The 23,283-nt window shown below is 32.6% G+C and overlaps 1 protein-coding gene and 1 long non-coding RNA gene across 4 annotated transcripts; one reads left to right on the top strand and one right to left on the bottom strand.

Annotated features, from left to right (window-relative positions):
* On the top strand, window positions 1–8,119 carry LOC134718981 (uncharacterized). 2 transcript variants are annotated; one of them, XR_010107482.1, is made up of 3 exons: window positions 1–113; window positions 4,827–5,001; window positions 8,029–8,119. It is a non-coding gene; the product is annotated as an uncharacterized LOC134718981 (long non-coding RNA). The 2 variants fall into 2 exon arrangements; XR_010107481.1 differs by having other exon boundaries at window positions 7,991–8,114.
* On the bottom strand, window positions 3,503–22,794 carry LOC134718980 (mucin-5AC-like). Of its 2 annotated transcripts, XM_063581866.1 has the most exons (19): window positions 22,672–22,794; window positions 21,303–21,440; window positions 20,774–20,890; window positions 20,070–20,159; window positions 19,321–19,419; window positions 18,545–18,688; window positions 17,108–17,224; window positions 15,504–15,656; window positions 14,676–14,828; window positions 13,788–13,946; window positions 12,148–12,300; window positions 11,406–11,567; window positions 10,580–10,735; window positions 9,691–9,846; window positions 8,970–9,134; window positions 8,017–8,175; window positions 6,719–6,898; window positions 4,784–4,945; window positions 3,503–3,739 (listed from the first exon to the last, which is right to left on the bottom strand). In XM_063581866.1, the coding sequence occupies exons 1-19, from the start codon at window positions 22,715–22,717 to the stop codon at window positions 3,522–3,524; spliced, it is 2,727 nt and encodes a 908-aa protein (XP_063437936.1). In that variant the 5' UTR covers window positions 22,718–22,794; the 3' UTR covers window positions 3,503–3,521. The 2 variants fall into 2 exon arrangements, with proteins under 2 accessions (XP_063437936.1, XP_063437937.1); XM_063581867.1 differs by lacking the exon at window positions 21,303–21,440 and having other exon boundaries at window positions 22,672–22,782.
* Window positions 22,795–23,283: the final 489 nt, after the last annotated feature.

Below are 23,283 nucleotides of genomic sequence, written 5' to 3'. Positions count from 1 at the left end.
TTCTTCGAGACATTTTAAAACAATGGTGAAGAATTACACATGATAACATTCAAAACATGTACACAATTGATGTGTTTTAGGATGCAGATTAGGATTTCACGATCGATAAAGTGGTAATTGTACACTAATTTCACTGCGCTTATCGAACTCAAACATATACAAACATGAGACTTTTGTGTATATTTTCATCACAGTGTCTTATTAATTATGATTACAAAAAAATATATAAAGGTGATGTACTCGATAAAGGCCAGTTCTCTGACTGCAATGTATATAAAAATCTACTTTTTTTACGTGTAAAAATTATCGAATATGAAATTTTCTGATTATTTAAGTATTCTTAACAGATACTATTTGTAATTATTTATATGATTTATTATTAATATAAATCATCGTCATTCCCATGTGATTACACAACTTTTCGGTGTATTGTTTGTATTTTATACACAACTTTCATCTGCTGTGTATTCTCAAGTTTTGACCGACTAATTATGGTATCTTCTCCCTCAATTTCATCCAATTATCTTTTTTGTGTGTTTTAGGAGGCAGTTCTATCTATTCATTATGTTTTGTTTGGATTTTACGGTGAAAGTTTTGTTATGAATTAGGCAGTTTTTTTCTCAATTGAATAACTTCATATATTTCCTGTTGGGGCCTTTTTTAACCAATAATACGAAATCGGATTTCTCACGGTTAGAGGACGTACGGTTGCTAACATCTACTACATTTGAACTATGGTGGATAGTTGTCTCATTAGCAATCATCTATTTATCTGTATAGGGTTTTTTTTTAAATAGTATAATCAAATGCAATAGTAATTTCAAAATATATTTTAATCTCTCAGTATCAATATTTCTAATCTTTTTTGTTTGCTCAAATGCTATTGAAAATTATTTAACACTCCCGCAAAAAGTCGGAATACCAAGAGGATATACAAAACTCTTAAGTCGACGATAAAAAAAAACAATGGTAAAAAAAATCAAAATACGAAAAAAATAGGAAGTCCAATCATCTGTATATAGAAAACAAGAGATTGAGTCCCACAAAAAGCCGGGGATTAAGTCATGTGCTACATAAAAGTCACCCGCTACTGTTCCGCATCTAGCACCCGTCGTGTCGCTCATGCTTTATGTTTTATCCATTTACCATACAGGGAAAACGGTACTATTTATTCTGCCATAGGCGACAATACTAACATTTTCTAAATTTACCAGTTTTTATAATAAAAACCTGGATAAAACAGTTATGTGTGGTGTTAGAACTTTTTTGCTGTATTCTAAAAATTGCAGCCAAATAGTATCATGACCAATTTCCAACGGAGCTGGTTTATGTTATCCATGCCCACCGTCATTTTGCACCAAATTTATGAAATTTTGGAAGCCTTTTTGAATAATTCTCTAGAAAATATTTCAATAGGTTTTAAAATTTAAATTATAAATTTACACACTGCAGTTATCTATAGATAAATAAAAAAATATTTGGTACCCTTACATCCAATCACAGCGCTCCTAGTTTGACTTCCTTCATCTGTCTTGGGTACACAAAAGGCCAACCTAATGCTGGGAAAATTAAATACTACCGCTTTCCCTACATATAGAACTAGTTATAAAATGTATGCAGCTAAAGAAGGTGATTCAGCTTAATAACACAGTAGACAATTATCTAATTCTTCATTTTAATTAGTATGTCCCTTCTGTTTCCCTCCTTTTCATAACAGTGTCGACTTAATTTCTTAGCCTAGATATATGAGAAATATTGATAGTTAAGGATTGAACTTATTCCTTGTTGTTATTTACTATAATTAATTGTTTAATATATTTGTTATTAGCTTAATTGTTATTTAATTAGTTGTTATTTACTATAATTAATTGTCTTTGTTGTAAACATTATTTAGAAAAAAAAATTTTTTTACTCTATACCAACTCCTTAATATGTCAGAAAATCGCTGCATTGTAATTATCGTATCACGGCAATGAGACGAGAGCGGCGTTACAATGCCTGAGGAAAAGTTATAAGCGACGTCACAATGTATTAGGCGACAGTATAAAGCTTGCTTTCGTCAATCGTTAAAATGCCTTAGGTTGAGGAAACCGACGTAATTGAACGATAAACAGATAATCTGGGGGGAGGGGTCTTAAAGATATCGTAAAATATCAATCTGTAGAAATTCAGATACTCTAAACGTATCAATTTGCTCTTCCTATAATGTATTGCTAATTTATTTGTGTCTTCCCGTACTATAATCAATGGTATTTTTTTCTTATGTAGGGACCTAAACTATGTCCATTCGGTAGATCTTCAGTATCACACACAACGCTAGTGTGACGGCAAAACTGTAATGAAAGAATGCAGTGGAATAGACAAAATTTAAATACATCAAATCAATGTTAAGGAAAAGTTGGATTTACAAATGAAAATACATGTAAAATAGAAAATAAATATCGTGGCTCGATCCATTCATCTTTCTTTTACCTACTTTCTGTAAAATGTGTTGATTGTTTATCATTATCACGATCAGATAACCTTTAGTTATGATCACAAGACATCAAAAGATGTGGTATGCGTGCCTATGAAACAACTCTCCATCTATGTTTACATTTTTTTTTAAAGTAAACCATTATAGACCTTCAACACAGAGCCTTGGCTCACATCAAACAAAAAGCTATAAAGGGCTGAACAAATGACTATTTTCAAAACATTCAAACAGGAATTTAAACGGTCTTATCTATATATATATATATAAAAACAAGAAACCCTTGTGAACCACATTAATAAACTACTGAACATCAGGTTCCTGACTTAGGACAGGGGCAAACAAATGCAGCGTTAAAAATGTTTTAATAGGCGCCAACTTTCACTGAAACAATAGTGCAACATTACAATAAAGAAAGACACACTATTAAATATCGCTTGAAATGGCTTAACTTAATCAAAAAAGATATTAACAAAAACAAGTGAACATACGGTGAACGAATTAATTTGATCTATGACATTCTTTAAATTTTAAATTAATCAAGCAATGGAGTTATATGTAATATAAAAAATAAGATATGGTATGATTGCCAATGAGACAACTATCCACAAAAGACCAAAATGACACAAACATTTACAACTATAGGTCACCGTATATGTAAAACAATATTAGAAAGATAACAGTGATCTTGGGCAAAATACTGCCAACGAAAATGATGTACACTGGTATGAAGATGTGCATAGAAACTCGTTTCATATGACTTTAAGCATTTGATTTTGTCACGTGTGTAGACTTCACCCGTCCTTTCAATTAGCCATGATAAGAGTACTTCGAAAATATTTGTTTTTTCTCAGCGGTGCATCTATCAAAATAAATAGTTCAAATTTAACATTTAACCCTAAACACCTAAAAAGTTACAACTATTTCATTTAATTTGCATCTTCAGAATAAACTTGAAAATATAAAAATTAGGTATTACTGAATTAAAAACTATCGTAATCATAATCATGTGGATCTAAATAATTTCAATTATTCAGTTGTAAATCGTTTAATTTTTGCATTTACAAATAGGACAATTATCTGGTCCGAATGTTATTCCAACATTGCATGGAGCGACACATCTGATTGGTGGACAAACATTTGAATATGTTGTTGCCATTGGTACTTTTGTTGTCAAAATGGCTGTCGTTGTCACAGGGGCTGTAGTTGTTGTTGGAAGTGTGACATGTGCTTCTGTTGTACGAACCAACGGTTTTATTGTTGTTGCTGAAATTAAAATGATTTACAATCTGTAGGAACAAAGCAATAATTCAGCGAGTCAAAAAATTGTCTTCAAGATAAAATTCTGAATCCACAAGCCGAAAGCTCATTTTGACAAACATTAAAGTTCGATTCCGTTGCCTTGTAGAGATGATTTATTTTGGTTTTTTTTATGTAAAGATTTTGTCTACCGTCGTCGACTTCTGTTATTTTTCTTTTTTTCTATATAACAGAAAGGGAAAACGTCTTTAATTTATTCAAGCTTTGCTGATGAGTCATATGTAGATGAAATGTCCTTTAATAACATTAACGGTACCAATTTTCCTGCACCAGATGCGCATTTCGACAATACGTGTCTCTTCAGTGATGCGTGTGGCTAAAATATTTGAAATCCAAAGCTTATATAAAAGATGAAGAGCTATAATCCAAAAGGTCTAAAAAGTAAAGCCAAATCCGTGAAAAGAATCAGAGCTTTGCATGAGGGAGATACATTCCTTAATTTATAATAATTTCTAAAATTTTGCCACAGCAAAGTTTAATAACACCAAAAAAAACGTATTTATAATATACTTGTGTTATCTTATTATCAATGACGATTACATTCATAATACAATTACAAATTGCATAAACCTAAAATAAGTAACAACACTTGAATTTCCATTCTTAACCTCCAATGATTGCGAGACCAGCCCAAGTCAAAAACACCCCTACCTCATTTGAGAAAACCGAAAGTTGGTCATGATTCATCATATTTGAAAAAAGCAACACAACAAGAGGGCAAATGTATATTAAGAGCATTACATTTTCAGAAATTGCTTTTAACTTTACCTAAAAAAAACATTAAAAATAGAGATAGTGTGTAGTTATACTTCTACATGTAATAGTGATTTAGTTTACTGTGGATGCTTATGTGAGTTATGTACTAGCACATATATTTTATCTACGAATGCAAAAGGTATAAATATACTTCCTGTTCTACCATTTCCTTTACTTGTAAACTAAAGTAAATATAGAAGCTTCCATAACATGTCCTTAACTCGTTATACGTACATTTACAAGAACATATGACACATCCATTACTGTTTATTTGCAGACAGCTTATATCACATCCGGGACTTATTGCAGAACATCCACCATTGTTACTAGATGTTCCCCCTGTACCACCTCCAAGTGTGCCAGGACCAAAAGTATTAACTGTGCTATTGTTGGAAACTAAAAAAATGAAATATACAGTGGCAATTATAAATCAAGAGGATTCACAATTTATGGTTTGTATATAAGATTCATCGGCCAGCAGGACAAAAACAGTTGATCATTATGTGCTATTTGGGTCTGAATGGGGTCCTTTATTGATTTTCAGCATTATTTTCCATTCTTTATAGTTTAACACCCCATTATTCTATATTGTTTTCTACCAATTTTTCTCTATTCTTTATATTGTTTGCCCTTTTTCTGTACTTTTCTTTGCCTATTTTTCTCTATGCGGTAAACCTCATCCAAACCCTCTACTATCTATAATCATGTCACCTTTAACATTTGTCCTTGTTTGGAAAGTAGTTATCACATTTCACAGTACAAAGAATGTTTATAGCTTCTGTAAAATTGAAAATCCAAGAATACAAGCAGACTGTTTTAATTGCATCCTATAATTTACAGATGATGAAATGTTTGACAAAGTATAACGTAACTGTTTGGGTTTGGGTTTTTTTTTTTTTAGTATCCATAGTTTAACCTTTGTATATCAAATCAGTATAAACATTTAACAGGAAAGCTCAAACTTGGAGGTGGGAATAAAAAAAAATGTATAAATACCTGAATACGTGAAATATAAAAAAGAAGACGTGGTATGATTGCCAATGAGACAACTATCCACAAAAGACTGAAATGACACAGACATTAACAACTATAGGTCACCGTATGGCCTTCAACAATGAGCAAAGCCCATACCGCATGAATATTTGAGAAGCCATATGACCAGAGGAAACTTAACAACAACCTGTCAATTCAACTCTGCCAAATGAATATAAGTTTAAATTGAAAATCTTCCAATAGTAAAAACTTCTGTCAGGTACAACCATACAATTACATCTAAGTCAACGATGAGTAAGTTAAATCCTCAGTTTCTTTATAATTTGCCAACAACAATTTTAAGTGAGCTAAGCACTAACTTCTGAACCGATGATACATTCTGGTACTAACATTCAAAATGCAATGATAGAAAATTAAATTTTGTCACGTCTGAAGCTCTCCTCGGCGACCTACAATACCGGAGATAATCCTAATACTAATACTTAATAAAAATTTATTCCAAGCTAAAAATTATATCAAACGAATGATTCCAACAAAATTCGAATCAATGTGTTCCCATATATATATAAAATATTGATGGAAATAGAAGGTTCAGTTATATGCATCTTATCTGACAAGTCAGTTGTTTTCAAAGGATTCAAAATATAAACATATCCATAGAAGGATAAAACCAATAATTCCCTTCTTTTAGCTAGTAAATAAGACTTCATATTTACGTTAGTGACGTAAAAACACCCTGCGAATAAGGAATTTGATGTTTACTTTAACATGTTAGAAATTACAGAGAAAATATATGTTTTATTGAAATAGTATCAGTCTATGTAAAAAGAAAACTTCAAATTATTTAACACAATAAAGCTATCTTTACGCGCGCGTCTGACGTAAATATAGAATTTTAATCCTGGTATCTATGATGATAATAAAATCGAGAATGTAAATGGGGAATGTGTCAACAACAACCCGACCAAATAAAAAAACAACAGCAGAAGGTCACCAACAGGTCTCCAATGTAGCGAGAAATTACCGCACCCGGAGGCGTCCTTCAGCTCAGTATTGAGTTTATGTCCTTGTTAAAAAAATGATGTTGATCAATATATAGCATAGCCACAGTTTTACAAATGCAATATATACTTTAAAAGAAATATCTTCACATTCAAAAAATAATTTTAAACCAACCTGGACATTCACAATGGAGACAGCCATTGACATCCATTTTTGTACATTTGATGTCGCACTGATTTGTATCAAAAGCTGGACAACCGCCATTGTTTCCGTTTCCACCAGAGGGCGTATTAGTAGTTCCAGAAGTTGCCGCAATGGTAGTTCCAGCAGTTGCCGCTGTTGTTGCAGGAGCGGCTGGTAAAATACACATCATTTTCAATTGTAAATACCAATCTTAATTAGAGTTTAACACTCTTAATAATTAATATGTTCATGCATACATTACGTTTCAAAAAACTACCTTCCTTGACCAACACTTTAACCTGAAGCGAGAAAGAGGGACGAACGAACGAACATAGCAAAATGCCCATAGGTCATACAATATACTGACTTGGAATCGTAGAATTCAGTAATTGAGACTTACTTTGAACATATTTTAAAACTGTTAAAAGCCACTCTTTAAAATTTGATATAAAGGTTACAAAGGTATGATTTTTTGGTGAAATAGTAGAAAAGAAATAGGGATATCTTTCTGAATTAGAGTTATCAAACTTCAATGAACTTGTCTTGACAATATAAAAATAAGATATAGGCGAGAGAAGGTTGAAGCAATTGTTACACCGGGAAAAAATGTCAACCGAGGAAAAATCAAGTTTAAATAAAGGCAACAGTAGTATACCGCTGTTCAAAACTCGTAATAAATCCATGGACAAAAAACAAAATCGGGGTAACAAACTAAAACTGAGGAAAACGCATTAAATATAAGAGGAGAACAACAACACAACACTAAAATGTAACACACATAAACAAAATCCCACGAGAATACCAAATATAAGATATATATAACATCAAAACCAAATTCATGAATTTGGGATAGACAAGTACCGTTACACGTCTTATCGCAATGTGAATTTACACTCAAAAATAAGAGAAAACAAACGACACAACGTTATAATGTAATACACACAGAAACGAACTATAACAAGCTCTTTTCGAGGGTTAAAAATCTGCTCTACCGCACTCTCAAATATGTTATTTGATTTATTATACTAAATATAACAATAGCAAAGTCTATCAAATTTCAAACTCAAAGATATTATATATCACGTCTGGTAAACACATTCAGCCGTATTTAAGTAAGCACAGAAGTCATAAAGCGTGGGATAGAGTAGGTTAATCACCTCGTATTGACCAATCGAAAGCCGGCATATTAACCTGAAGTATGTATGATAACACCTATTGTCGTTAAATTGTATTTTATTTCAACTCATTACATTTTTATGACAGGGAAATGCCTAATAGTATCACCATACCTGTTGTTACAGGACATTTGCAACCAAGACAACCATTTGAATCCATAGAAACACAATTCATATCACAAGTAGAGACATCGAAGGCAGGACATCCACCAGCTCCTTGGCCACCTCCAGCTGTTGTTCCTGATGCAGTAGCTGTTGTCGTGGCAGAACTTACTATTTCAAAGGAAAAACTTTTGGCTTGTGATAATTGCCAGATTTACAACAATTTATCCAAACATAATCAAAATAAAGTTTGAAACTCAATAAATATATGAATCTATCAGAGATGTCTACAGGTTAACATATTGCCTACAACAATAGAAAGATTTCCGTACAATAAAGGAAGCTATTGACTTCGCATTTGAAATTACAATATGTCCAGAGGAAGCTGTTTATCCGATTCTGCAGCTGTTGTCGTCCATGAACCAACTAGGCCGTACGGTGACCTATAATTGTTAATGTTTGTGTCATTTTGGTCTTTTGTGGATAGTGGATAGTTGTCTCATTGGCAATCATACCACATCTTCTTTTTTATAATTCAAAGAAACAAACTTTCGGCTTGAGAGAATTGCATGATTAAAAAACTTTCATATTCCAGCATAATCGAAATAAAGTTAAAACCTCAATATATAAAATGTTTATATACAACTCGTTTAAACATCAACCCAACAATGTTAGATCTGTAAATTTGCTTTCGCAAATTTTTGGTTCTTCCCTCGCCGGGATTCGAACCCATGCTACTGTGATATCGTGACACCAAATCGCCTGCACTAAATTGTTTATATATATATATATATATATGAATATATGGAAGATGTCTTCAGGTTAACGTAACAGCTACAACAATATAAATGTTTCCGTACAACAAAGGAAGCTATAGACTACCATAATGTTAAGTCAAATATGTCCCCTGAACTGAAATAACAACAGACAGAAAAATTAAGAAAAGTACCCAAAACACAACATACCTGTTGAAACAGGACATTTGCAACCAAGACAACCATTAGCATCCATTGACACACAATTCATATCACAGGTAGAAACATCGAAGGCAGGACATCCACCAGCTCCTTGTCCACCTCCTGATGAAGCTGTTGTTCCCGATGCAGCTGTAGTAGTCGTCACAGAAGCCACTATATCAAAATTTTATTGCATTTAAATATTTTGGTAGTGTGTGAGAATGTATTAATATGATAAGCACATGCTTACCTTAACGGTTTATTTTGAAAAAGTAATACTTTCATCATATACTGAACATTTCCTGGTAAATTATCATCTTGAATAAGTTGATCTTGTCACTTAATATTCATAAATGAAGTCTACTCACAACAGTATTACATACTCAGTTATATTCATTATTGAAAAGTCAATTTTTATAAATGCGATTTATTTTTATAAATGTTTTCTTTGTTCTTGTTGGTCTCAATGTGTTAATGAAATATAATCAAAATCAAAAGTGGATTGTATATTGTGCAAAGAGATAGTCAAAGCTGTATGTGCCGCCAAAAGACAGGGCTCGTATGCATAAAGCTACTTTAGTTCAGATTTGTTCCAAAGGATGGATTTTTCTCCATGTCAAACGATAAATTAGTATTACGATTGAAAACCTTAACTACGTAGCTTTATGAATACGGGCTCAGTTAAACTTCATCGTGCTTAGAAAAAAAGATACTTTTGTAATGTACCTACCGGTTGTGTCTGGACAGTGACAGCTTAGGCATCCATTTGAATCCATGGCAACACAACTCATATCACAAGTTGAAGCATCAAAAGCTGGACAACCACCTGCACCCTGGGGTGACTGGGTAGTTCCTGTTACAACTGTTGTGTTAGATCCAGATGATACTTGAATGTAAATAATTAAGAATCATAATGGGTATTGTTTGAACGATAACCTCAATAACGTAAAGAATTTTTGTCTTCGTTTCAATCTATATTTTTAAATCGAGATTCAATAGTGAGTCATTTGATAGATGAAACGTTTATCTAGCAAACAACATTGTAATCCTGGTATCTATGATGAATTTATTCTACAACAGCTGAACGTCAAAACGACAACATAGGTTTTCAACAGTCAATGTGTCTAAACAATATATCTAGCCAGAATTCATCCTTTTTCTATAGATAAACAATGATGTAGGGAATAAATAACAAATAACAGTATGTTTTTAAGAACTACTCAACATTTTTGGGACCGATTATATATATTCTACTTTAAACAATATATCTTACTCCATATTCCGACGTGTTATTAATCGTTGAACATAATATGCTTTATTACGATTATTAAATTTTTATCATTAAATTGAGAATGAAAATTGAGGATGTGTTGAGGAGTCAACAACACGACCAAAGGCCAACAATGGGTTATAAACACAGTGAGAAAATCCCGCACCAAAGGCGGGCTTTAGCTGGCCCCTAAACAAAGATATTCTTGTTTATGTTGGTCTAACGTATGTTAATGAAAGATGAGAACTTTCAACGTGATTCAAGAGGACAGTATATTGTGATGATAGAATGTTTATGTTGTATGTGCCAGCAAATGATTGTTAAAATGCTACTCTCGTAATTTATCTACCGGTTGTGTCTGGACAGTGACAGCTTAGACATCCATTAGAATCCATGGCAACACAACTCATATCGCAGGTTGACGCATCAAAAGCTGGACAACCACCTGCGCCCTGGGGTGGCTGTGTAGTTCCTGTTACCACTGTTGTGTTAGATCCAGATGATACTAAAATTTAACATATTAACTTTCATAAAGGGTATCTCATGAACATAACAATTTTGAGTCTGCGCTTCAATTTAATTGATCTGACAACAACGCTCGTCTGTTCTTTCTGTCACGAAACCTTTTGAAATCTATTGATCCATACATTATGTACCTTAAACTTATACAGGCAGGTACTCCTATTGGTACATGTAATAACGATGTTGTCTGGTGATCTCAAAGTACCGCATATGTTTATTTTACTTTAGAAATGTTTTATTCAATTGCAACATTTTGTATTATAAGGATACTATCAGATACAAATTAAATCTATATATAAAGGCAGTTTCCTGTATATGCAATAATAACATTATATTGATTTATTAAATTGTGTTGATATAAGCAACTTTTATAATATGATTCCCTGTGAAGTTAAAGAGCTATGATATACATAACAAAATACCGTATAGCGGGTTATTTTCGCGGGGTGTAAATTTTCGCTTATTTTCGCGGATAGAACAAAATCGCCAAAATAAATTCCGCCAATTTAAAAGTGTACATGCAAAGGTATTGATAAAAATTTCGAAACCGCCAAAATAATAACCGCAAAAATATTTCGTATACCTTATTCAATGAAAATCGCGAAATTTTACACCCGCGAAAATAACCCGCTATACGGTACATAACAAAATACCTGTTGTTAGTGGACAATTACAGCTTAAGCATCCATTCGAGTCCATAACTACACAACTCATATCACACGTTGAAACATCAAATGGTGGACATCCACCGGCACCTTGTCCCCCGCCTGAACCATTTCCTGTGGTCGTAGCTATTGTTGATCCTGTAGGTGCCACTAAAAAAATATTAGATTTTTACCGTCAAGATTAAAGTTTGTTTTTTTTACTTTTTGATGATCTTCAGTGATTTCTTAAATAGTGATTTCTTAATTATTCTCTAACATGCAGGTTACCTGCCAAACACACCCTATATGTGCATACGTATGTTTTAAGTAAAAGTGATCTTCCTTAGGTCACTTATTTTTAAACAATAAAATGTGAATTTTTTTTTTTAATTCCTACGGTAATCTATTCCTGAGGTAGAAAAGCCTTTGTTTTTCAAAAATATTAAATTTTGTTAACAGTTTCTTTATAATTATTAACATAATCAGTCATAACTTAAGTCAACACAAAAATGCTGACTACTGGGCTGGTGATACCCTCGGGAAAATAAATCTCCACCAGCAGATGCCCAGTGGCTGCAAATAAAATCAACACAGATACCAGGATTAACACACTGTGAAACAAATAATATGGTTCTATATATGCAGTAATTCTAAATTTAAAAAAAATAAGCATGAACTAAAGAAAACTTGTTTCTGCAATCCATTAACCTTCAGTTATAAATTTTAAAACAAACACTATACTATACCTTACCTGTAGATGCTGGACAGCTACAGCTCAAACATCCGTTTGCATCCATGCTTACACAGTCCATGTCACATGTTGACACGTCAAAGGGAGGGCATCCACCTGCTCCTTGACCTCCTCCAGTAGATGGTGCTTGTGTTGTACCTCCTGAAGGTGCAACTAAACATATCGAACAGTTATCAGGTTTTTAAATTGATTTCCATAAAATGTCAACATTAATTTCATAATCATAGCTTGTGTTTTAAGTGCAGAAAGTATGTTCCTAACTGGTTTTCTAACCTGTATCGGATGAAAAGATTGACTATTGGTATGTTTTATGTTTGGATTTACAAGAAGCTTGCATGCATTTTAAACGTAATACAGCATCAATGACGTATTCAACACAGTGGTCGTGACATGAATATATGGCGTACAAATTTACCTATGACAACAACATAATTCTGACAGAAGAAGACACACAATTATCACCCGCAATCACTCCAGTTGTTGGTTGGGTTCGTGTTGCGTAGCGTTTAATTTTCTATGTTGTGTTCTTCTGTACTATTTGGTGTCTGTTTGTATTTTTCTTATCTTAGCCATGGCGTCGTCAGTTTATTTTCGATTCATGAGTTTGAATGTCTCTCTGGTATCGTTCGTCCCTCTTTTAGATTTTCAATGCATTCATTATGTAAATTAAAGCAACAATAAATCGCTGTTCAAATCCCTTATATCCATTCGGAACAAACAAATTAAGGTAAAAAAACATAAATTAAAATGGCGACCAGTTTTATTTCTAATTAGTACATAATCGCCTTGCACATGTTTGCTAACAAAAACTACATACTGATGAACATGTATTTCTCATTGTTATCAAAATTCACATAAGGTCAACTACTAACAAACTAACAGTCCACCACCATTGGTGTCGAACATATGCTAAATTAAATCAGAGAAATACTAATAAAACTTGTTTAATTGAAATTTGTTGAATAGTTGCCTTAGTGTTATCATACCACGTCCCGTTGTTCTATGAACGTTGCTGAAACTATTTTTTTATTTGATTTTACTGATAATACAGATCTTAGGGATTAAGATTCATGATGAAATATAATAGAAAAATTTGGATTACATCTTTTAACGTAGATTATCTTAAAGTTTTAAAATAAACGAGATACCGATCTCAGATCCATAAAAAATATTATAAGAACATGTTTTTCTCAAACAACCGTAAAATCACAATAATACTGAACTTATAGGAAAATCAATTCGGAAAGTCCATAATCACATGGCAAAATCAAATAACAAAACGCATCAAAAACGAATGGACAAGAACTGTCATATTCCTGACTTGGTACAGGCATTTTCAGATGTAGAAAATTGTGGATTAAACCTGGTTCTATAGCGCTAACCCTCTCACTTTAATGACAGTCTTATCAAATTCCGTTATATTTACATTGATGCGTTAAATAAACAATAAAATAGTCAAAATGTGGGTACATCAGTCATCATCGTATATCAATTTTAAAAGGAACAATTTAACAGAACACAAAAACATCTACTATCTACGAATACATTGATTGATTTGAGTGTATGACGTCAGAAATTGTTTATACGTCACATAAACAACCGTAAAATAGAATGGATTTAAAACAATTTACAATTCTTACCTGTTGATGCTGCACAATTACAGCTTAAACAACCAGACGAATCCATTGATACACAATTCAAGTCACAGACCGAAGCATCGAATGGCGGACAGCCTCCTGCACCATGACCTCCAGAGGTCTGATTTCCTGAACTAGAGGAATTTGTTGTACCTGGACTAACTAACAAGAGCAGAAAACTATAAGAGTTCTTTTTATTAAAATAAAAAATATATATAAATATTTACTGTTCGATTGCAGATAATTGAGTCTGCTTATATATGACTATGAAACAGCGCTATACTACTAAATTTTTTTTATTTAGGTTTGATACTATTATGCCAATATTTCCAACAATATTTTCAAGTGATTAAAAAACAATATCTTGATGTTTGTAACCTCTATTTTGAGTTCTTTCTATTATGGACGTTCACTACTTTTGGTGTAGACTTTTTTCTGATATAAGTAATCCTCTAGTTTTATCTATCAATAAATAAATCCCCTTCTTGTTTTGTTATTATGTTTTTCAGCACATTATAGTTTAAAAAGACATTTTTCAAAATCTCATAAATTCTCAACTCAAACACATTAACATTTTTTTCAGAGCTTTTGGATAAAAAAAAAAAGAGGCCAAGTAAAATATATGAGAGATGACCATTTCCTGCAAATTTATTAATCGTGTTGTATATTTCTCAAAAACAAGGACACACAACTCTCATTTTTTCTTCTTTTTATACATTTTTAATTATTTGCATACTATCAATGTATAGCAGTTTTTTTAAAAGCTTGCTATGGCTTTGTTAAAACAATGAAGTGAATATTCTTATTCAGCACTCAATCAGACATGAGATAAAGAGTAAATCGGTTGATTGATACTCCTTATAATAAATTTTCCCTGGCTAAATATCTTACCTGACGATGCTGGACAGCTACAGCTCAAACATCCATTGTAATCCATACTAACACAGTCCATGTCACATGTTGACACATCAAAGGGTGGGCATCCACCTGCTCCTTGACCTCCTCCACTAGATGGCGCTTGTGTTGTTCCTCCAGCAGGCGCCGCTAAAATATTATTAATTTTACTCTACAGTGATGTTCGTTTATAATACTTAAAAATCCAAAACCTTATTCCTATTAAAGAGCAGGTATTACCGAAGATACCGAAAGTATAGACATTAATTAGATATCAATTAGATATATACAGTTAGATATCAATTAGATATATGCATTTTAAAGGAGATACATTCCATGATTTCAAATGATTTCCTGAGATTTATTTAAGCGAATTTAAATCAATCCTTATCCACATTTTCATCAAAGTAACAAAGTACTGTGCTATTTAACAGATGATATCAAAAATTATAACAAAAGAGATAGAAAGACTGTAAGAGCAAAAAAAATCATTCTGTTATTTGAATTGACTGTTCAATGGATGATTTTGATAATTATCCATTTAATTTATAAAAGCTCATCATGTATTAATAAACGGATTTTACCTGATTGGTTCAAAAGGCTTTGAATCTTAATCTACGAGTCATTACTCCAAATGTTCATACGCCTTTTAAAATCAAAGCCCTATTGATCATGTTCTTTTGTATAGACATTTTTTTAATGATGAGTCCTTTAATATCATTCTAAATTAAAATAAAACGTATTCATCATGTTTATAGCATACGGCGGATTCATCATTTTCCTTGCGCACTAATTGTTGTACATGTCCAGTATATAATATTTTACCTGTCGATGCTGGACAATTGCAACTCAAACATCCATTGTCATCCATTCCAACACAGTCCATGTCACATACTGATACATCAAAGGGAGGACATCCTCCTGCTCCTTGGCCTCCTCCACTAGATGGCGCTTGTGTAGTTCCTCCAGCAGATGCAGCTAAAAGATTGATCATTCTCATTATTGCAGTTTCAGTAAGTAAATAAATAGCAATATTTCCATTACTGTAGATTCAATTTTTTTCGTAGATTGTGGAAAACCTATATTTGATTTCGTGGTTTTTGCAAAGTCTGTATATACTCCTTCATGAAAGATGTAATTCGTTGAACATTTAAATTCGTGATTCCCCTGTATCCAAGAAAATTAGTATCCAACGAATGTTAAAGGCTGTTCAATGGGAGGATATCCACCTTCTTCCTGTATTAATGAGTCCACAACTTTGATTTTGACTTTTGGAGTTAAAACCTTTAGTTTCTTTATAATTTCTTCAACGGAGAATTTAAGAAAATAAAATTGAAAATGGAAATGGGAAATGTGTCAATAAGACAACAACCAGACCATAGAGCAGACAACAACCGAATGCCACCAATGGGTCTTTAACGCAGCCAGAAATTCCATGCAGCAACCGGAGGTGGTTCTCAGTTTGCCCTTAATTGAATAAAATTGTTTACTAGTCCTGTGAAAACGAACTTAACACTAAACCAAAATATGTAAATAAACTAAAACTAGAAAACATACGATATTAACAACGGCCAGAGAAAATATTTGCAATAAATGATGTCAGTACCGGATCACTGACAACTCAGTTAAGGATACCTACGGGACTTACATTTCACCACCAGTGATATCAGCCATATGCTAAACAAAAATGCTAGAAATACTAAAAAAAAATGATTACTTTAAATTTAAATTTAGTTGCTTTATTGTTATCAAACCACGTCCCATTTTATATGAACGTGTCTGAATAATTTTTTCATTTTAATTTTTTTAATTTTACAGAGCTTATGGATTTCAGAAACATGATGCCATATAATAGAACTATTTTAATTACATTGTTATGTTGGGGCTTTTTTTTATCTCGCACGTGTGACATCTGAAAAGCTTTCAATTATAGTCAATCCCAGGGTCCTACTAGAATCTATTATTAGATCATGTGGGACTGTTTATTTATAATTCTGATAAGTGCCAGGTGATCTTTGAAATACTAAGTCTTTTCTACCTAAGGCATAGATTATCTTAGCTGTATTGGGCAAAACTTTTAGGAATTCTGGTCCTCAATGCTCTTCAACTTCGTACTTCATTTTTTGGGTTCGAGCGTCACTGATGAGTCTTTAGTAGACGAAAACGCGCGTCTGGCGTATATACAAAATTAAGTCCTGGTATCTGTGATGTGTTTATTTGATTGGACGGAAAGATAGCAAATGACATTCAGGTTCTAATAAAATACGTAAAAATACGATTGATCGACAATTACAACATAAACAATCCATAATGTTTAGGGCATGTGGATTGTTTATATATATTTCTGAGAACTGCTATCTTTTATCTTAAGGAAAGAAATAATATGACATACTAAGCAAAGCAAGATTTAGAACCAATAAAATACGTACAAGTCGTTGTTTGTGGACAGTTACAACTTAAGCAACCCATCGAGTCCATCCCAACACAACTCATATCACAGTTACTGACATCAAAAGGTGGGCATCCTCCTGATCCTTTAGATGTTCCTGATTTAAAATAATTTACATTGCATATTATAACATATTATCGTCTTTAACATTTGAAGCAGAAACATAACTTACAGAAACTACCACAAGAAAACAGAAACTGTTACATGCAGAGCAGAAATGCCACATGAAGAGCAAAAACTGACATATTTTGGAACTCCTTAATCTTCGGAAATATATGAATTAAACACGGGTTTTGGTGGTGCTGATGTTGTTCGGTCTTTTGTTTTCTATGGGATGTTTTGTAATTTTTGGTAAGTCCTCTCTCCTTAGTGGCAGTTTTGTTGAAAAACAAATTTCCATGTACTGTGGATTCATTATTATTCGTTGGATACCAATTTTCGTGGATTTCGTGGGCACAGTCAAACCACGAAATTAAATATTCAACGAATGATAATTTTTCTATAGGTTTGTATGCAGACTTCAGCAAAACCAAGAAATTAAATATCCACGAATATGCAAGTTTTTCTTAATCCACGAAAATCGGTACCCACGAAAATGAATGAATCCACAGTATTTGGTTTCAACAATTACTAGTGAGAAATAGATAATCGCCCTAAGTTCAATAACATCATCTTTTACCTAATCTGTACTGTTGTGGCAATAGGGGCTACTGTATACCACCGCTGATGATCGAGAAATCCCTCTTAAAACCAAATCAAATGGGATTCTAAACTTTGAAGACTTATAAATTCTTACAAACATTTTATTTGAATGAGAATGAATACTGCCAATTTTGTATTTTTATGATTTTTCTCATTTTAAAGAACAAAATGCATATTAATTCAACTTTTTTGTTATAAATGATTGAAAAAATACATATCTAAGAAATTTGAAAAGACCAAAATGAGATGGGATGTATATTATTCTTGTAAAATCATTTTTTGTATCCCTCACCCATTTTCTCAAAATTTTGACTAAAAATACTGACTTGAATGGTCGTAAAATTTAAAAACTGGATTATTCAAAAACCGTTCATGGTAAATACACAATTTTTTCACAGAGTTATGTTTGATTATAATATTTTTAAAATTCATTGATATTTTCCACTTCTATCATATGTTTTGGAAATAATTTAAGAACGAGATTTCAACGAGACTGAACGAGACTGAAAAGTCAGAAGAATACATCCTTAAGTGAATCGTGTTGCGGACAGTTTATGAAACGACAAAACAATGGTATGTCCAGCCTGTTTGATCAATAAAGGGGACAATTTAAAAAAAAATTCTCCTCTTATCCCTCTCCCGCCATGACTTGTGGCAATCGAAATTTGCACAAAAGATTTAATAAATCTAACACATTTTTTATCGAAAATAACACCTGTTGAACAATCACACACTAAGCAATGGTCTGTATCAGTCTTTATACAGCTCTTCTGGCATGAATATTCATCAAAAGGTGCACATCCGGGTCCATTAACGAGATTTGTATTTCCTGTTCCGGTATTACTACTGACACCTGTTCCTACAAATATTTAGTAAATAAAGGTAATATTAGTATAGTGTTGTAAAACATTTAATGCTTTATTTTGTAAGACAAATATTTTCTTTTTTTTTCTTTTTAATTAAGAATAAAAAAATCGAAAAGGTTTGCCATAAAGATTCATTCATATATACACGTTGTATAAGTACATTTCAATGTTTTGTATTTATGTGAACCCGAGAGTAAGATATTTTAAACGGCAATTTTAATACAATATGTTCGTATGAAAATCAAAACATTTACAACCACTGAGTTCGTGTCATTGCTGAAAGATATTAACTCAACAAGGGTATCACCAGCTAGTAATCAGCACTTAGATAAGATTCACCGTTTACAAAAGTTTCAGAGCACAACGTTTATTTTTGCCCGAGGAATAGATAACCGAAGCATTATTTGACAATACCTTTCGTTTTTATTTGCGTATCATTGACTACTGTTTTTGTAGACAAAACTGCGTCTGGCGAACACAATTTTAATCCACCAATCTATGTAAAGTTTATATGCAGCAAACAAGCACTACATCAAAATGGAAAGACATCCTAGAGCTCAATCCGCAACATAAGAAATCACTCTTTTGAAAACGGTCTAATATCCTAGTAATATCTGAAACAAACCTTGCGTATTATTGCTGCACTTGCATAACACACATCCCATGGTGTCTATTGAAACACAAGCCGTAGGACAACCCTTTGGAAATGTTGGACAACCAGTACCTGTTAATAAAAAGCAGAATCCATGACTAGCTCAGGAAAGAGGGTCTTGCTGGGTGTTCCTTAAATTCTGTATTTTTTAATATTTGCACTTCATTTTTATCTTTAAATGATTACCCTTTACTGTTTAGCCTATTTTGGTAATATTTTATTGGCGTGTCTCGGTACCTATACATCCCGTCGTTGTGTAATTGGGCTATGGTCATTTTTGTAGTATCGTCTTTTAATTTTGATTATGTGCATTATCTATGCCATATTGTTGACATATTTGTTTGTATTTTTCTTTGTTGTGATTAAGATAATTACACAATAACACAGCTTTATCTCAATTTTGACTGATGTACCCCAATGTTTGACATTTCAACCTTTTATGTCTGTTTGTATTGTTCCCACATTGATAATAATTATAGAATTGTATGTGACTGTCATACAAGTGCGCGGTGTAGCTAGCTGTAAAACCATCCCAGCTTTCAACCAGTATTTTCTACACAAGAAAATGCCTGTCTCAGTCAGGAATAATAAAGCTGTTTTCCATTCGTTTGGTGTGTTTGCGAGTTTGATATTTGATAATGAACTTTCAGTTTGGAGTTGTCCTTGTAGTTCGGTATTGATTTGTTGTACTTATCTGTAACGTTTTGTCAGTATTTGTTTACCTGTTTGTGTTTGACCTCCACTTCCTGTTAAAGTAGCACCACTATTCATCCCAGTTCCTGTCCCAGTGCTACTCGGTCCTGGACCAGAACCTAGTTTCATTAGACATCAATTTAATCGAATGTTTTGAAATTTATCATGTTTATCGTAAATTAAGAAATTTTACAAATAAAATTGAGAATGGAAATGGGGAATGTGTCAAAGAGACAACAATCCGACCAAATAAAAAAACAACAGCAGTATATATTTCAGCGTTAATTTCCAAAGACACCTTTGTCTGTTATGTTATGTGTATATGGATAGTTGTGAACTTAAAGTCTTAGAATGAATTGTGTGATGAAACGACAGAGTTTTTGTTTGTATTTAACTATATTTTTTAATCTTTATTCAGTGATATTTCAAACAAGATATACGTGTTTTTTTCTTTTTTTAAATACTAAAACAGACATATTCTAACACATCCTATATCAATGAAACGTTGCGTCAATTGTAATTCCATCTTTATAGAATGTAATACATTCGGTATAAAATTTTCAAATGTACAACCCAAAGCATTGGATTTGTTAACAGATTCATTAACAACAGATATCCAACTATTGCTTTATACTTATGTACGGTGTTTAAACAATAAAAATTTACTCGATTCTATTATTTCTTAAACGCAAATGGAAAACGACGTCATAACCGACAGATTATGAAATATTACCCAAACAGATAACACATCCAGTGTTTGAATCAATGGCGGCATTACTACAGTCCTTTGGATAGGCAGGACATCTAGTGCCTGTTTGGTGGATACCAGTTGATACTGAAGTCTGGGTTCCTGCAGTCATAAAAATCATGTACTAAACAGATCGGAAATCAAATTGCAATTCGATCCAACAAAATCTTAATCTATCCTCTTTTCCTTGTTATCTAAATATAAACGTGTGTATTATACATGTGCATATTTATTTGAAATATTTTATACATTAATTTTCAATAGCTAACATATTTTAACATTTTTGGGGTTTCTTGGCAACATTGATTTACACATATGTTGTTTGGTGCTTTGTCTGCATGAACAACAACATATCTGCTATGACACGCTTAGTAACATTTGGGTCTTTAAATATCGATGTAGCATATGTACTCCTAGACATATCCATCTTTTTGTTATTTTGATTCATAATTCTTCTCATGATAATGCTGGCTTATATTTTGTTTGAATGGGGAAAAAAGTAAAGAATTTTTACCTAAAACACTCCCACTTCCGGTTCCAGAATTACTTGAAGGACATTTACAAACAATACATCCATCAGTAGCAATCGATACACACTCCATTTTACAGTCTTTAGGATAAGGCGCGCATCCTGCTCGCAATACGGGACTTCCTATCAATCAAAATGTCAGTCGATTACTTTTATATATGAATGTCTTTTCTCATTTACTTATTCATCAGGGGATACTTATATTTCCTTTTCAGGAAAAATTTCAGGAAAAAAAGAGTGATGTGCATAAGTGAAGAATTTACTGAACAAAGAATAATAAAATGAGTAGATTGTCAGTTTAAAACATAGAGAATAATCGGGAAAAGAAATTAAGAAAAAAAAGAAATAAAGGAAAAATTGGGAAGAAACTCAAAAACTGAGCAAAATGAACCATGAACGTTAACAAAAAAAACGTGACAATTTGTATTAGCTTACATAAATAAGCAGTTCCTCCTACACATGTTACACACACTATTTATAATAGATGATAAGCAATCCGGATTGAGGCAGTATTTTGGTGGTAATTTTTGACACAGATATTGCACAAAGGTCAATCAACCATGACGGCAACCGTAAACGTTTAGACAGATGACCTTGACTTTACAATCGCAGACCCTTGGTTCAATATAGCTACATCTTACAGTGTAAGCAGCACAACCTTCTTTAAACAAAATAATGATAGGCAACGCTCGTACGTGATTATCATATTAACTGGGAGATAATATATGCTCCATATAAGTGCTGCTAGAATGTTTATACATAAAAATGGCAAGTCTACGATAGGAAATTAAAATATTTTTTTTACTTAAATATAGTTCTCAGTCAATCCCTAACTGTCAATGTCTAAATATAATATGAATAAGATTTGGTATGAGTGACTATCAGACAGCTCTCTATCCATGTCGCGATTTGTGAAAAGTAAACAATTATAGGTCAACGTCCGGTCATCAACACAAAGCCAAAGCTTAAAACCGAACAGCAACATATAAACGGCCCTAAATGTCTAAAGTGAATAAATAATTCAAACAGAATAAACAAAATATGAAACAGGCTATACTGCAGCTGTGGTATCCTTTGTTTCCATTTAAATGGTATATATGCGACGAACAGTCACTACATTTGTATAATTCTGTGAGGAAAGATGTTCAGCTTCGTTTATTCTAATTTCATGTGAAGTAAATATATCTACCAAATTATTCAGGGGTGACTCCACTGTCAGTAACTTACTTTGTCGTTCTGGGATAACTCCACTTCCGGTTACTTGTTAGTTTTTTCTAATATTAAAAAAAAATCGAGGGGGGGGAGGATATTTTGCAGTATCCTTAAAGTTGTAAAAATTGTAAATAAAACTTACCGTGAACTAGAAATACAAAATTTAACACAAAAAAGGCGAAAAACATTTTAAATCCCGAATGAAAATCGAAGCATAGAAAAATGAAAAGTCTTCAAATGACTTTTCCGAAAGGTTATGATAAAGTTGTGACTTTTATGAATGAACTAGATAATAGTATATATATGCGTGGTTTCCAAAATGCCATTTTCTGATAACCTTTAGTGTTATAGATAAGGGCCGACATGTCCCGATATAAACTTGCATTGAAAGACAGGTGTTTGGTAATACCTATATTGACTAATGTCATCTTTAAATATATGTCGTACAAACCTTCACCTTGCGAAACATAGGTGAATCGCTGATAATGCAAAAAAAACTAAGAACTAGTTTCACATTTGCACCTATGCATATGAACTATTTTGTTTTAAATGTGTGCTTCTTTCCAGTATGTTGAATTTCGACTGGGTCCGATTTGGTGGTATTACGTATTACAAAGTCTTTTAAAATATTTTTACAAAGCATTCCGCAAAAACAGCTCTTGAATTAGCCGTGAGGTGAGACTTTTATTACTTTGAGATGAAGAATAGCAATAAATGCGCAGTGCCTTTGCTGTTATGTGTTTTGTTGTGAATC

The sequence above is a fragment of the Mytilus trossulus genome, chromosome 5 (assembly GCF_036588685.1).
Source record: "Mytilus trossulus isolate FHL-02 chromosome 5, PNRI_Mtr1.1.1.hap1, whole genome shotgun sequence".
NCBI classification, from domain to species: Eukaryota; Metazoa; Mollusca; class Bivalvia; order Mytilida; family Mytilidae; genus Mytilus; species Mytilus trossulus.
Note: the sequence above shows the minus strand (reverse complement) of the source record. Positions and strands in the feature narration are given on the sequence as shown.

Bases quoted from the DNA above. Each gene is read 5' to 3' on its own strand.
- LOC134718980 (XM_063581866.1), bottom strand. From the start codon at position 22,717: ATGTTTTTCGCCTTTTTTGTGTTAAATTTTGTATTTCTAGTTCACG. The intron at 10,736-11,405 runs GTATTTTGTTAT...GTTAAATTTTAG, and splicing joins TAATTGTCCACTAACAACAG to TATCATCTGGATCTAACACA. The intron at 9,135-9,690 runs GTAGGTACATTA...ATTTTGATATAG, and splicing joins TCACTGTCCAGACACAACCG to TGGCTTCTGTGACGACTACT.